Source organism: Biomphalaria glabrata, chromosome 13 (genome assembly GCF_947242115.1).
Source record: "Biomphalaria glabrata chromosome 13, xgBioGlab47.1, whole genome shotgun sequence".
NCBI classification, from domain to species: Eukaryota; Metazoa; Mollusca; class Gastropoda; family Planorbidae; genus Biomphalaria; species Biomphalaria glabrata.
The window spans coordinates 17,645,017-17,662,475 of NC_074723.1; the positions used below are offsets into that span (position 1 = coordinate 17,645,017).

The 17,459-nt window shown below is 31.3% G+C and overlaps 1 protein-coding gene across 2 annotated transcripts; it reads left to right on the forward strand.

Moving 5' to 3' along the window:
- Positions 1 to 75: 75 nt before the first annotated feature.
- Positions 76 to 16,781, forward strand: LOC106050724 (transmembrane protein 201-like). 2 transcript variants are annotated; one of them, XM_013205756.2, is made up of 10 exons: positions 76 to 195; positions 2,265 to 2,403; positions 3,314 to 3,487; positions 4,935 to 5,132; positions 5,998 to 6,272; positions 7,441 to 7,620; positions 10,386 to 10,567; positions 11,095 to 11,283; positions 12,079 to 12,765; positions 13,724 to 16,781. In XM_013205756.2, exons 1-10 carry the CDS (start codon positions 173 to 175, stop codon positions 13,822 to 13,824), a joined length of 2,148 nt encoding a protein of 715 aa, XP_013061210.2. In that variant the 5' UTR covers positions 76 to 172; the 3' UTR covers positions 13,825 to 16,781. The 2 variants fall into 2 exon arrangements, with proteins under 2 accessions (XP_013061210.2, XP_013061211.2); XM_013205757.2 differs by lacking the exon at positions 76 to 195 and having other exon boundaries at positions 2,265 to 2,377.
- Positions 16,782 to 17,459: the final 678 nt, after the last annotated feature.

The following is a 17,459-nucleotide window of genomic DNA, read 5'->3' on the forward strand; positions in this document are numbered from 1 at the left end:
ATCTATATAAAAATATATCTAGATATATTTAATATTTTTGTTAAATATTTTACATCAAATAGATCTAACCTGTGATCTAAATTGTTGTTTTTATTGTAACATTAGAACTCATTAGTCAAATAAGGCAAGAAAATATATCTCGCCGGTGCATGCAAATGAAAACAATCAAACAATGAAAAGTCTCATTAATTTAAGGTGATCCTTAGATAGATCTAGATTTTATTCTATAGTCCAGATCTAGAAATATCTGATCTATGTTAACTTACTTAATAATCGTACTTCTCTGGAATTGGGCTATTAGATCCTCCTCCACTCCATCATCATCATTTAGATGAATCTAGATCTAGATATAATCATTGATTGATAATTGATGACATCAAAGACAAAGACCAAAAAGTTCAAACAAAGACATGATCATTGACATTGTCACATGATTGTGATCATTGTCATCATCATCATGACATTTTTACCAAAGAAAAAAAAATATATATACAATAAAGCCTAAAATAAATTATACACATCTAGATTAGTGCAGTAGATATTCCTAGACATATCTTGAGATTTATTATTTTGAATAGAATCTTGCTAGTTTTAGCTGATATATTCATTTTTTTTTCTAGTTTTTGCCAATAATCATTTTTTTTCCATTCGTGTGTCACCCACCTGATAGGTGTCACCCGTGCTGACTGCACCCCCCTAGTGATGCCACTGGTCCAGATGTACATGCACAGAACTTATATTCTCTCAAACCCTAGATCTAATTCAAATCTAAGATAATAGAACTACTCTTTGCAAAGATAGTTTTATTTTTAACACATGAACGTACTTGATACTTGGCATAAATGTTCCTTAGATCATGGTGAAGACCTTAATGTATGTTTAATGCCCCTACCACAAGTGCTGGGCCATAAAAACAGACAAAAAGTGCCTAATTGTATCTCTATTAAAGTACTAAACTTTTTAACAAATTGGGTAAACCCGTTTTAATAGCTAAATTTATCTCTAGTAAAGAAACTTTTAACAAATGGGGTACAAACCCATTTCCATAGTATATTTTATATTTGATATGAATGTATCGACTTTACAGGTAAACCCATTTTCCCCAAACTACTTGTATTTTCGTAGAAAAGAAAAACACTTGAATAACTTGAAAGGAACATGAGCTAAGTTTGACATAGATCTAAATCCAATCCACTCGATTAGTAATACACAAACTAAGGCCCACTGGCTGTGGGTAATATCCAGCTAGTATTATATAGATCTAGATCTATATAAGTAACATTAAGTATAATATAAGAAAATTAAGATATAATTATTTCTAGATCTAGTAGTGGCCTTACATAGACTACAGTCTAGCCTTTTTCTTTTATTTTTTAGCCTCCAACTTGGTTCTTTGTGGCCTTAGCCTAAGTTAGTGCCCAGCCGGCTTAGCCTTTAGTCTTTAGTTTAAGTTGGGTCCCTGTTAATTTGGTTGTCTTGTAACTTGTTGATTCTTTGTCTCTTGTGACACTCTTTTCCATCTCTATGTTCATAATCCTGACAGTTTCTTTGCCTTTTGTTGAAAGGTTTCTATGATGATCTGATCTCCATGGTTACTTTACTTTGAAATTTATAATTGTACTCTACCACCAGCTTTTCTCTTTCCTTGGCTTGTGGGTTGTAGTCCAGAGCCTATTTTGCAAAATTTTCTGTTGTTCTTCGCATTTTTTATTAAACAGTGGCATATAGTAACCATGGTGATTAGCTGGAATTCAATGAAACTTGACCCTTTAAGAGGGGCCCACAAGAGCACTTTAAAAGCTAAAGAAAATTTGCTTATTTTAAGAATTTAAGATGAATGATACTGTATCAAATTCATTTTATTATAATTTTACTAGCTTTTATATGTTTTTGACATAAATAATTCAATATCTACTTAGTTCTAACAAAATGTGAAATAAATCAATATAGTATGATACAACAACCTTTTCATTTGCAAGACATCCCAAAGATTATCATTTCTAGGTGGTATGAATTAATAAAGAAAAATTTCCTCTTATTTGTAATAGATTTTATTTCGAAGTAGGATATAATATCTAGTTTTTGAAGAACTTCTTAAATAATAACAAGAAAAAGTACTTTCTTCATAGTGAGATCAAAGAAAAAAAGATTCAATTTAATTTTCCTTTTTAATGGTATTTTTGTTTTTCCTGTCAAAAAAATATTGATTAGATAACATCACAAGAGTCATTCAATTTAAATATTTGTGACATTTATAATTTTAGGAACAAGTTTCTCAGGAGTATATCAAGTTCTGAAGTTACTGTCAACTGTTGGTTTTGTAATGAAAATAACAGAATAACAAGGACTGAGAAGCAGTCGTGGATCTGTTCTCACTGTGAGCAATATAATGGTTTTACAGAGGTATAGGTTTTCATTTAGTCCTGTTATTGTGTTTTATTTTGTTTACAGCTCTCTGCAAACGTCAGCTTTTTAAAAAATCTCCTTTATATTCATATCTAGAAAAACATATTGCTCTCATTTTACATAATATGTTTTAATCTGGTTGTTATAGTTATGACAGAAAGAGATTTATAATCATTCACTTTCAAATTAGCATTTTATTATTTCTGTGAAAGCTTTGTTAGCAATATTTAATTAACAAATTTTTATTGTTCATTTTATTCTTTTGTTAATTCTGTAAGAAATAAGAGGCACAATATTCTATGAAAGTATATTAATCTATTACAAATTTGCATAAAATGGTAAAGAAAATAAAATGACTTGTAAAATTAGCTTCTCATTTTTTTAATTCACACCATGATGAGACTTAAGTTGTCTATCAAAACTAGAAAGAAGATATTAATAAATTAATGTATCTGAAGTAAAGTTTTTAATCTGCTTGATAATATTCTCATGTTTTAGAATTGTGTTTCTAATAGCCGAGTGTTCAGATAGCGTTTTTTTTCTTTCTTTCTAACGTTAAAAAGAAAAAAAGTTTCAAATATTTGTTATATGATATATATATATATCAATAGTGAGTCACTTTCAATATATAAATTTAACATACTTCACAGTGTATTGGGTAGGAATATGCTTAGAGATTGTGACGTTTCTTTGTATCTTAATAATGGACAATTGAAGAGTTCAAAATTAGCTTCAAAAACATTGTCAAGCTGGAGTATATACTTGTATTTATAGAACATATAGAATAAATACTAATAAAATTGAAATATTTGTTGAGGCTTTGGCATTCATCTGTAGTAACAAAATGCCCAGTGAATTATTAAATGTTTCAAATGAATTTATAAATCTCTTCAAATTGTGTGTCTAGGATGGTGGTTATAATCAAGATTTATCTGAACAATACAATGTCAAGGATTACAAGACTAAACCGTTGTGTAGCTCAATGGATTCAAGTGAAACAGAGGTTTTGCTGTGCAAGTCATGTAGTCAGAATCAAGTAATGAAAGTTAGACAGTTGGCAGATTTTACTCCTTTCCATGAGGTAAATGACTTTGAGTTGTTCTGATGGAAATATCTAATTTAGTGGATGTACTCCTCAATAGCAGAACACTCAGATGCAATCATTTTCTTTTTACCTTTTTATTTTATTCTTTTTTATTAATTCAGCCTCTCTCCTTTTAAGAATTTTACAGATAGTAACCATGCTTATTCTGTATTCTAGTCTAGACTAATGTCTTTTAATGTTTCCAATTCAGGATCTATAACACCTAACTAGAATTTTCTATACTCTGAGTAGATGTATACATGGGTGTAACTAGGATGTTTTATTGGGAAGGGGGGATTAGGGAAGGGTAAGAAATTTTCCTTTTTTTTTTTTTAAATCTACCAATCATTATTTATAAAGAGCAAAGTCATCTTTCTTACATATATAGTTTTTAGCTTCATCAAGGAGGAATTGGTTTTAAAAAAAAACAAACTCTATTCTACTTGTTTTTCTAACATGATGATATCCAATTATTTTTGTCATATACAATGCTTAAACTAAACACTTAGTGGTTTGCTTTCATTTTTTTCATTTCTTTTATTTATATTTAATTAAAAAATTTCTGTACAAAGGCTATCTTAAATATTTGATTATAATATTACATTGAAGATATTTACAATGAGATCCAATAATTATTATTATTGGTTTTATCAAGATTTGTTTTGGTTGAGTTGTCTTGAGTTGTATTATACTGTCTATGTATATAGTATATATTATACTACTTTAATAAAACTTAAGGTGATATCAAATGTTACAGAATAATCAAGCAATCTATATTTTAGTGTGATAAAAAATAACAATGCTAGATTAAATTAAATTCCTAATAGTAGTGAACACTTTACCAAAAAAAAAAATTAATACTGGTATTACTCCCATTAGAATATACTAACACAAATGTGTTATTATCTACTGCTAAGAAGGAAAATCTGTAATTTATAAGATAAAATAAGGCTGTGAATAGTTTGAAACACATGCATATTGTTGTAACCCTGCCTTGCATATCACCATTCGAGTTCCTAAAAGTGCACAACTTAGTGTGCACCTTCTGCACTAACTCAAATGGTGATGACCCTTAATTCTTTTTACTAATAATAATGTAGCTTAATCTTTAATTTCTTTGCTTTTTTTTTTTTTTTTTAAATCCCTTAAACTTAGCTGCAAACTTTAATTTCTTTATGTAGAAAATTATTTCAGTTTTACAATTTCCCCAATCTGCAACTAAAGTTGAGATTTAAATTTCAATCAATAATTCTAACATTTAGAAATGAATTTCTAGCAAACTTTAACTAATAAAATCTCAAAACACTTAAGTATATATGGATACTTTCTATCAGTATCTTATTTTAGTTTTAAAAAACAATGAAATACTCTGTCACATCTTTGTTTTTAGTTTTAAATATCTATGGATATATTTACCATTCATTTATCTCTGTCATTTCTCCAGATAAACTATGACCAAGAAATAGATATGTACAAAGATTATTTAGAGCATCTGTATTCTCTATGCCAAACATGTGAAGCCAAAGTGAATAACTTTTTGTGTCAGCAAGATTTGTCCTTGATGAGCCAGTTGGATGATTCCTTACACCACAGACTTGCTGATCTGAGCCGAGACATAAATAGCCACATTGAAAGTGAACAAGTACATATATACATTTTATTTGTGATATAAGCTTTACATAAATATAGTTTATATGTTATACAAACAAATGGTTTGAAGGGTTTCAAGAGTAAACATAATTTTTAAACAAACTAGATTTTTATGAACAGAATAGTTTCAAATTTTTGATATTTTTATAGATAAGACAAATGAACCAAAATCTTTTTACCAGTAAAATAAAGACTAGCTTCTTCTGTCACAAGAAATTTATTTTTCTAACACAGATCATTCTTAGGCTAAAGGAGTCATACTTTGTCCATGCATCATGCATCATAGTCCCTCTCTTGGCTTTGTCGCTGTAATGCTACTCAATTATAAGAAATACATTTGCTTGTAATTAGCTGTAATTAGAACAATATCCCTTAAGCTTTTTATGAAAATAGTTTATTTTTAATAAAGAAAAATTATACATGTGTATTTTTTCCACAAAATCTAATTTGGGTTAGTGATGCTTTAGGGACCTACAGTTTCAAGTTTAGTTTTCAAACTAATGTATAATATACTCACTATCATCATTTTATATGAAAGTTTGCCATTGTTGAAAACTATCTGAAAAAAGCTGTATAAACTAGTAGCTTGTTGGTGCTAGTTTAAAGCAATAGATGGCTCTAGGATATTGTAAATAGGCGTTAAAATAAAGCAAATTTTAACTGATTAAGTGTTACTATTGGAAAATATCCAATGTGTGTATTAAATTTCAATCACAGATTTAAATGCCTCCTCATGTGTTGAGAGACTATGTCTTGGTTTCTGTGAACATTTAAAATACAAAAGTTTATGTATTGAAGAATTTATTATTTTTAAAAGTAATCACTTGGAAATGTAACTTGTACAACTTGTGTTTCAGAAATCAAGTCAGGGAAGTTATTCAATTCTGATGTCAAGAATAATGCTGGCACAAAGTAGTCTATGTTCAGCATTTCTAAGTATTGTCAATCTCAGATTGTTGGCAGGCTCTATGTCCATGTCAAGCAGTACTGCCATCTCATCCTATCTGGCCAAGGCTTCTGGTTTTCTTGTCACAACAATACCAGGACCTCTAGCCTTGGACATGAGATGTAACATTGCTTTTATAGGTGTGGCCTTATGTCTATGTGGTCTTTACTGGGCAGGGAAGTATAGGCAAGTATTGTTAAAATCATGTTTATCTGTGCTATAGTGATAATTATCACCACTTTTTAAACTGCAATACCTTCAGCTCATAAAAGATTCACTTTTCTTCTACATATTAAATTGTTGTTGAAAAGTTTTTTTCAACAATTCTCCTAAAACAGTATTTGTCTTAATAGTTATAATATTTAAAAAATGTTTTTCCTTTAAAGTGCAATTTGTATCAGTAGAATTTTTTTATTTGAAAAATACTAAATTAATGTTCTTTACTTAATCATCTAGCTAAAATTATTTTTGAAGATAATCCTATAAAAAGCTGTTGATAAATATAATAATAATGATGATTTCAAAAAATATTTTTTTTGTTTTCATTTCATTGTCTTGGTTTTGTAGTATCTATTAATGTTTATGCTTTTTTTTACTGGAGTGTGGTCACAGAGATGAGAAGTTGCTCAAATCCTAAGTAGAGATAAATAAAATAAAGCTACTCAGTTACCCTGGCAATCAAATAATTGAAACAATCTGATATAAACTTTTCTTATGTAAAGTATGAGTGAGTTTGGTGTGAATGTACATTTTGGTTTGTTATAGTTCTAAATTATAATGTTTTTTGTTTGGTGTAATGCACAAATTGTAAGACAAATTTCCGTACGGACAATAAAAGATGATTATTATTATGTTAAAATGAACGAGTAGTCATTCTCTGCCGCTGCCAGGGTCGAGTTTCGCTAAAGAGAAACAAAATTCATCGTAGTCCCTTTAACAGTTTCCACTGAGGAATTTTCTGGTGATCTGCAGCAGTACCGCCCTCTGACAGGCAACGAGGATGTTCCTAGGAATGTTAAGGGCCTTGAAGGTGTCTGTGAGGTCAGTTGTTATTATCCCCTCGGTTGATATAACAATGGGGTATATTGTTATTTTGGACAATTTCCATAGACGCTAATCTCCAAGCCTAGGTTCCCATATTTTCTTTCTTTTTCTATCTCAGTTTTTCTTAAATTATGAGACAGTGGTACGGCGATGTCAATAATGGTAGTGTTTTTTTCTTTTTTTATCAACAAACAGAAGAATAATAATATTATTATTATTATAAAACAACATGTCTAGGCCTCTTAATATATTTGGTTAACTTTCTTTTTTTTTAAATATATAATTCTAACATAAATAGGTTATGTTTCAGCTATTATCCTGAAGATGTAATCCACATACTGCTATGGCTGCTGACAGTCATTGTTTTGTCATTTGTGGATGTTTCTTTACTGTGGAATCTCTGCTTGAATATTAGTACAATGGGCATCTCTATTCTTTGTTGTTTGAAAAATCGAAAGCCAAGAAATATCACATCAGCTTCTGTACAACGGTGAGAAAAACAAAAAGTGTTTGGTCAGTTCAATGTTAAAATTTTTAGGTAATGTCAAAACTGTTATCCATTTTTGGAGCTCATAATCTTTTTTTCAGAGTACTCGAAATCTAATAAAATCAATAAGGCATTGTCTTTAAAACAATGATTCTGGAATATTGCTGAATTTTTTTTAGTTTAAAAAAAATTTTGTTTTAACACGACATGCACATTGTGCCACAACTGGCATATTTGAAGCTGTTTTCTGATGAAGTTTGTTCTCTCTTTTATTATTATTATTATTTTTTTTTTTTAGCTTAATTGTAGATTTTATTTAGGTCTTAGAATTGCCCAGAAAAAAAAAGGGCTTTGGATTTTCTCAAATAAATATGAAAATACTTTTATTAAAGATTCACTCATTCACTCACAATATAAAATCACTAATTCGCATAGGTTTATAACTCACACAAATTACAAAATAAGTAAAAACAAAATTGTACAATTAGCACCCTGCAAGTGATGCTGCCAACATGCTTCGCTTATAGGAAGAAGGCAGTGAATAATGATACAAGTTTCATTGGCTTCACTAACTATAGTGAAGACACTGACATTAGTGAGACTGGTGATTAATTGTGGATGTATTTCATGCATGTATTCTATACATTTTGATATTACCGGTATAAGCAAATGAGTTTAGTTGTTTACTTACTTGTCATAATTGAGTACCGGTATATTAAACATTCTCAGCCGCATGTGTACTATTTGTTTCTTGAGTTTTACAATGAGATGTTCATAAATCTTTCCAATACACATTTCACAACCACACAGCAAGCTATAGGAGGTATAACCGATATGTTCATAGTTTTAATTATTCTGTGTTTATGAGTAAAAATTTTTAAATCCTGCACATTTGTGTGCAGTTGTGTTTGTGCATACTCTATAATAGGAGTTTGTGGGCCTTTCGTTTGTAAAATGAATAAGACAAAATTAAAGGAACTTATAGAATTTGAGGGCTGGGAAATTGTGTTGGGGTGGAATAGCTGTTTAAACCATTGCATAGCTTTGGTATCAGTTAGTAGATATATAAAAATTTGCAAAATTATTTGTTCGCCTATCAGTTTAGATTTTTAATCATCACTCCTCTCTGTCAAATATTTTCATTTTTGTAAAGAGCAGATTTTATTTACATGAAGATTATTTAATTTATGTGTATATTTTTGCTATGAGTAACAATGCTGAAAAAAACTTAAATAAAACTACAATTCCATTTATTCAAATAATAAACTTATATCTTTCATTCTCATTATTTATTTTTTACTATTCAAATAAGATTTTAAAATTTAAATTAATAACTCTAAGAAAATCTGTTTAACTAAGACAAAATATTCATACCCAATTCATATTGTCTATTTCTTCTTCTTCTTCTTCTTCTTCTTCTAGCCACCTTTTTGATGCTAAGCTGTCAGCTCTTTCTTCAGTTGTTCAGCACTGCCGTACAGGGTGTTGGTTATGTTGAGCTGTAGTGGTAGTAGGGTCTACCTAAGGTGGATTAAGAAGGGGCATTCAAAGATGATATGGTTTACAGTTTCATAAGGGTGGACGCAGTGTCTATAAGGGGGGAGTTGTGTGGGATTTATTTTACTGAGATGGTAATTTAACAGAGGTGTGTGTCCTGTCCTTAGTTGGAAGATTGTAGATTGCTCTTTGCGGGGGAGGAAGTTAATACTGTCCAGTTTGTTAGGCATGTTCATTTCTTTGTACATGGCTCTGCCTGTGTTTCCTGCCTTGCATCTCTAAATGCCTCTGACAGTCAAATCCAGCTCCTAGCCTTAACGTGTGATTTTCCCAAAAATCAGGCGGAACCTGTTCTTACAAACAGACAGGAGAAGGGATGAAAGGCGGAACATTGGCGCCTCAATACCATTTTAGCTTCGTGTTGATGGGGCACGTCAGCCTGAATAATGCAACCCATCTAGGAGAAGGAAAACTCTGACTCCAAACCTCCACTTTGTGGCGATACTCCCCCGTGTGGGTCTCGCAGCTTGGAAATGACCAATGTAATACTAACCACACTGTCTTTCCACTTGCATTTGGTTTCACTAAGGAGAATTATAGTGGAGCTTCCCCCCCTCTAGGTGCTTTTTTAACGGATGTCTAGACTGCACTACTCCAGACAAAAAAGAGGTCTATGTCTCACTACGCTCTACTACTGGATATAAACCCGTTACAAAGTTTTTTTCTGGAACTGATGAATGTGATAGCATGAAGGGGCCTGGATTCAGGATGTGACGATTCCACAGGGCATACCCAGGGCACAATCCACCTTAAAAAATAGTTACATTCGGAGAGCTCTGTGGATGGCAGAGAATGGACCAACCCCACCTTGTCCCAAGGATATTCCAGTTACAGTTTCAGACCCAGATGCTCTTTTAATTCAGTATTGGAGCAAGTTGCCAAGACCGAAAAAACTTCCTTAAAATGCGGGGGTTATATATATATATATAAAAGCCTGAGGAAACACCCAGCCTACACTAAATGCCAAGAAAAAGTAAAAAAAATTAATACGAGCTCAGACGTCGCCTCTTAAAAGTCTGCACATGGCAGTTTCTCCCTGGACTGCCTGTGATAAGTCAGCTACTGGAAATATCAAACAGCAAACACCCAAACCTCTTGCAACTCAACATCTTAGGCCTACAAAACAAGATATTGTCTATTTAAATTTAAAGGTGAACAAAAACATTCATCAAAGCTAAGTGTATGATAAACTTAATTTCTATAACTTTCAGGAAAGATCTATTGATAACAATCAAGCCAAATAAAAGTGATTCCTATGAAACTTCTCTTACTTCTGGTGAACCTTTGAAATCAAACCCATTTGATCAAGCAGGAAATGTTGAGCCACTTCCCCAACATGAAACTGTACGACAAAATCTGGAATCAGTTTCTCTTGGACTTGGGAAAAGGTCTGGTAAGTAAATCATTATTCATTTAGTTAAAACATTTAATTGCTAAACATGTACTTAAAAAAAAATTATCATAGTTCCCCAATTCGACAAAACAAAATTTAAAAATAAATATTTGTGATGATGGATTATGAAATAATGTAGAAGGAATGACAACAATGAAGTGATAGATTGGTGTTGTTTTCTATTTTTGAAACTGATTTCTGCTATCTTCATCTGAATTATGACTATATTTAATATAGTGTAATTAAGGTTTAAGTAGTCCAACATTACATGCAATTTGGTATAGCAGTTTGGTATGAACTAAATTGGAATGAACTGAGTATTCCATTGTGGTTGTTTACTTCTTCATCTGTTATTGTCACTAACTTATTTCCGTTCTAATTTTTAATGTACTGTCTTTATCACTAAGGAAATACCCAATTAAACCCAATTTCTATGAGTCTTACTATTGAGTCATTACACCACTCGGCCAGCATGCTCCCTACATACAGTAAAGAACAATATTAACTAAAATTGTACTGTTTACCAGGATCAAGCTCCAGCTCAAGCATTTGGTGTTTGCCTTCCATTGTGACATCATCATCTAGTCCATCACCATCCAATGCCACTTGTGAGTTTACACCAGATTCATCATCTGACCAGGTCATGCAGAGAAAGGGAGTCTTATCACCAAGTCGACTTGGTTTCCTTTCTTATGATCCTTATTCTCCATCAAAAGGTAAATGATGGATCTAATGGAAAGTCCAAACTTTTACAGAATAAAAAGATTCTTTATTTAAAAAATAATTATCAACATTTTTATTTAAAAACACACTTTAAATTTTTTATGTAAGAAAAGCCTGACAACACATCTTATATAAACACTTTTTGAACTAACTAAATTAAATAACTTCTAATGCTTAATGCATTTCTGTTAATTTCTCAATGCAACAACACTTTTATAAATGCACTTCAATTGAGATTTTTAAATTATTTTGAATATTTTGTTGAATTTTTTTTTTCTGTTTTTTTGATAATTTTATTTCATTTTTCTTGCAATTTTTGTTCCTAATTTCATTTATAAAAGTCCAAATAGTTCAACTTTTTGAGCTCCTAATACCATTTTCTAAAATAAGAAATGATTTTCTCAAAGTTTTCATTTTGTTAGTGACTATCTTTTAGAGTAAACAATAAGACAATAAAACCAAATTTTTAAAAAGTTGTTAGATGACTAAAGATATATAGTATCCAAATATTGTATTTTTTGTATCAACAATATATGATTATTGCACATTATTGTGCATTGATAAAAAACTAAATTAGTTCAATATTTTGTTATCTGAATCGGTGGAATCTATTTCCCAATTAAAAAATGGTACTTATAATGTATTTATTAATGTAAAAAAATTGGTGAAGCAATTTAAATTGTATTCAGACAGCATCAAATATTGGTCTTTGATTTACATGTAGTCTCTCAAAAAAAAATGTTTTGTGCATAAATGTAGTTTCTCTATATTTGTTTTATTTTCCCTAGATAAATCATCAGATCTTTCTCGAAGTGAATCACCATGGTCACCTATTAGTACATTTGCTGCTTGTAAAAATTCTCCTGAGCTGCTTACCCCACAGCCTATTTCAAGAACATCATCATGGCAGCAGAGATGTCCCAGTGCCTCTAAATCTGATTCTCATCTAGGACCCTGTGATTCTCAGGGAGATATATCTTCAGCTTCCAACCGACATTTGAAGAGAATTAGCAAAGAAACAGCAGCAGCTGAGTCTACTGGGGTCTGTAATCAGAAAGAAATTAACCAATCTTTCACAGCCCCTAAACCACTGGCCCCACGCAGATCATCTCGCATTGCAATGGCTGGTAGACAAAAAAAGCCTTGGCCCCTCCAGAAATCTTACAGCTGCACAAGTGCATTTGATTTTTACAATGGAGAAAAGGCTGGTCATTCTTATCCTCCCGAAGTGACCAATTTGAAGAACGTAATATTCAACCATGGACAGCCTGAGTGTATGACAAAAGTCAGTGACAATGTTACTATGACAGACAAGCAGAAAAAGCCTAAAACATCCAGTAAAAATGGAAACACAAGACATCAAGACTTAAGAGTTACCAGCAAGTTTGGTTTGTCAGAAATGTCTGATGATGAAAACTGGGAGTTCAATAAAACAGGTTATCAAAGAAAGGAGCCAAAGTATAGGGCTGATCCTGGTAAGTACTGCTTCTATATTTGTATGTTTTTATACATATACAAGTTTTATCAAGCTACAATGTTTAGATGTCTATAGCATTATAGCTTTTACAGCACTTATTATAAAGCTGATAAAGAACATTTTAGAAAACAAAAATATAAAAATACTTTTAAAAAAACACAATACCTCCTTTATATGACTTATAGTGTTTGTTTAATAACTAATGCAAATTAAATTTAAAAGTTTGGAACCTTTTTTACCCCGTTCCATCCATCTCTCACCCCCTCCCTTTTCAAAGAAAGAATTTTGGTTAAGCGATTGTATTGATCTATTCCAATGCTAAGCCTCGAGATCTAGATTTAAAAGACATGCACAATGTTTTCCTGAACATTAACTTATTAAAATTTAAATGAATGTGGAAATACCCAAAGACATATAGTCCGTTCATAATAAATATTTCCTTGTTTTCTGACCAAGTTTAAATTTCTTTCTTTTTTTTGTTTTGAAAAATTATAACAGTTCAAGCTTGAGTTTTCCTTTTGTGACCAATGAGCTAGTAATTTCTTTCCCACCGATATACATCAACTATCTAATTTCTAGGAATATCGTTAGATCCATTTTCGAGATCCATGTCCTGGTTTTTTAGCCCACCCATCCTAGGTTTTAGTTTCCACAAAAGAAAGAGTTAAATAGAGGTATTTAAAAAAAGACATTTTTAAAGTTCTTCATCTAGCCAGCTTTTTGCTGCTGAGCTCTTTTGCTGTCTGGTCCAAGGGAAAAAGTGAGCTGTTTTAGAGCTAAAAGTGACCATAAGTTGTAAAATTGTAATAAATAGAACGGATTTTAAACCACTGCAGAATTCTAGTTTGTTGAAAAGCAGGATCTCAACCACTCTTGTAATATATAGAAATATTGATGGCTACTTTATGTTTCATATAAAAATTCATTTTTTTAATAATTTTTTTTATTCTGGTCAGATTTTTCATGGAAATGGATGTTTTTGGGTCTTGTCATTGGTGTCAGCATCACAATAAATGTCTTCTTGCTGTGCTGCAAACAACAGACTGGTGCTGCTTGATGTGGTTCATGCAAGATGGTCTAGAAAATAAATGTATAGTTATTTTGTTGGTATGAGAAATTTATGCACATCAGATCATTGTTGAACAATGAAAGGAAGTCAGGCAAATACCTTTCATTTACACTCAAAAGTTCACTAAGTAAACTTTATGTAAACTTTTTTTTTACAATTTTATGTCAATGTTTAAACTGTATGATTGAAAAGTTTGATACTTAAATGAAAATTATTTATATTGTTGTGCCATTTTTCAATATGATAAGTTAGATGTATTTATTAAGTGTCAATACATACTTTTCAAAAATGTTGTGTTGATAACATTTGTTTGTAATTTACATTATCTATACTTTTTTTTTTAGTCTGACTTGTCTGTTGCATTGTAGTGAAATATTGTTGACTATAGAGTCTCTTATAACAAGAATACAGTTTTTATATTAATGTTAATTCCACTCACAAATAATGTTAAAAAATGGTCATTAACGATGATTCTATTAATCAAATAATGTTAACACTTGGGCATTACCTATGATAGTGTTGATCAAATAATGTTAAAAAATGGGGCATTACCTATGATAGTGTTGATCAAATAATGTTAAAAAATGAGGCATTACCTATGATAGTGTTGATCAAATAATGTTAAAAAATGGGGCATTACCTATGATAGTGTTGATCAAATAATGTTAACACTTGGGCATTACCTATGATAGTGTTGATCAAATAATGTTAAAAAATGGGTCATTACCTATGATAGTGTTGTCTTAATTGTGTATTTAAAGCAGTGATGACATTTTCATGTAATATGTAAGATTGTCAAGAAGCATTTTGTTTTAATGATGGTCTTTTAGAACCCTGTGGTCTGATCCAGTAGGTTATAGATAAGCCTACTTATCTGCTGTTTTACCCAACCTTAACCCTAACTTGACTGGACATCAGGGGTGGACTGGGTGTGTGTCAAAATCAGCTATGGCATTACTATACATCTGGCACACAAATTGTGATGGTGGTCATTGATTCCTACTTGTCTTCATAATATTCAAAGTTTGATAATACAGCACAAACTGAATGCATACATACTTGGATTAACATACTTTATAGTATTTATACATGTATATATATTGCTTGTAATATACATTATACCCTCAATTACTTAATTATGATTGGATTATGTTCACAGTAACTACAAGTATAGGCATTATGTTGTTAATTGCTTGGTTCATATAAGCTATTGAAGCTCACCAAAGGCATGGTATAGGGATATAAGCTATTAAACATTATTACAGAAAATGTATTAGATAGGCTACTATTACACTGTAAATTCTGTATATGATTGTTACATAGTTAGTTGAACCATGATAAGTTGTTATGTATTTAGACTCTTTGCTATTAAAAAAATAATTATATTCTATGGCCAGTTGAGACACTATTAGAGGCTTTTCTATAAAAAAGTATTACTGGTCTTACTGCTATTTCAAGTGGCTCATTTGTGTATCAGACCACCAGACATATGCCCATATAGCCAGTCCACGCCTGCTGGACAGCAAACATGACTTGAGCTAGTTATAGGAATCTGGATGTTCATTTATTTTTTTCACCTCATTCTGTGTTTTTGCTCTGTTATTGGTCAGTTCAAGGTCACTGTTGTGATTGTTATTAAGCTGTGAGTCTGTGAAATCTTAATGTATGCATGCATCTTGTGAGTAATTGTAACACAAGATTCCATTTATCACCTTGTAATGAAACAACAAATACTAGTGTACCAATACCATGGCTTTATTCGACAAAATTAGACTACAGTAAACAGTGAATGAAACCAGCACGTCTCGCATAACACTGATGCAGTGATGCAGTACTATACACACACACACACACTGGACATGAAACACACACACTGGGCATGACCTCCTGAAAATCAACTCAGTTACACTACACACCTTGAATATATCCAGTCTAACAAATAGGTTAATGAGTCCACTCAGTTTGCTGGATGGCTGCCTGATTGTGCAGTTTGCGCACTGGACTGTCATTCTGACTTATTGATTGTCCTGGGTTTAAAACCCTGCCCATTCCCCATTGTCCTGCTGTAGGTTTGGACTAAGAAGTAAATTATTTTCAACTCTGAAGGAACATCTGAAACATGTAAAACATTTTACAAATAAACATTTCACAATAAAAATGTTGGCCCTAAACAATGTGTGTACTGTAACTTTATATTTTTCATCAAAAATGTTTGTGTGAATTAGTAGATGTATTTTTTAAAAGTATGTATGGATTAGTGGAGGTATTTTTAAAAGTTCTGATACTGAAATGCTTAATACTCTGTCACATATGAAAAGGTCTCCTTTAGAAATGACAATTTACTTAGTTACTCTTCTTTTTAAAAAAAGCAAAAACTAAATCAATTGTTATCTATGATCATTAACAATACATTTGGATTAAAATCTATTTGACCTGATCCTGCATTATCTTCAACTTACACCTCACAGCAACTGATTCAACCTGCTCTTACATTAACTTACACTTACACCTGGCAGTAACTGATTCTTAAAAGAAATTTTTGTTAAGGCCACGCACATTTGAGCAACATAAGTAGGTCACCAACTCTTCTGCTTAAAAATACAGTACTCCTCACTAAAATTCTTGACCTTAGCTTTAGAAATATTAAATGAAAAGAATTTCTACAATTAAAGTTTTAATTTAATGTTTACAAATTGTCGCTTTATTGTTAACAATGAGAATCTTGGGGACAAAGCCTGTCAACCAGAGGACAGACCTTTACAAGGTATTTCTGTTGCTAAAAATGTATCTGGATGGCCCATTGAAGCCCAGAAAATCTGAGCTAAAAAAACAAAACAACTGTGAATGCTAGTAACTGATGCCTTTTTCAAACTTAAAAATTGTATTTGATACCAGAGTAATCATTTGTATTTTATTATTGTAATAAACATAATTATGTTCTACAATTGCTTTTTAATCAATTGTCATAAGGATAATATTGAAATATAAGCATTGTCCAGGTGCTTGTACATAAATATTGTGGCCTCAAGAATTAGAATTTAAATAAACAATGGACGCTAAGATTTTGCTCCTTCACTTGAAGTCTTACTCCATGCTGAAAGAAATACAGAGCTAGCAGTAAATAATGACAAATTCGTGAAATATGACTTCACATTTTCCAGTTATTGTTTTTTGTTGTTGTTTTTTTTGTTTTTTTTTTTTCAACCTTATGGGTTTCATCTTATGTGCGAGCTTTACTTCCCTTGGATAAGAAACCAGCTTGATTGTGTAGCCAGGCAATTGACATTGTTAGAATCATCTTTTTTTTTTTCTTTAAGTCTTTTTAGTGTCTCTGCATAAGCACACCAGAGTTAGTCCAATAATCACTTATATATACATGTATATATATATATATATATAGAGAGAGAGAGAGAGAGACAGTCACTGTCTGTAAGGTTTCTGTTCTGCAGCTCTTTTCATAAATCCAATCAATACAGATATTGATCTCTACTATTTGAAGAAGTCTTACTGAAATTCAAGAAACTGAAAGCTGGTCCGTTTTTTCAATGAGACTGCTAGATAATGGTTCAAAGATAACGTGATTTTGTTTGAGACAATACCAGTTACCCCCCCCCCCTTTCCTC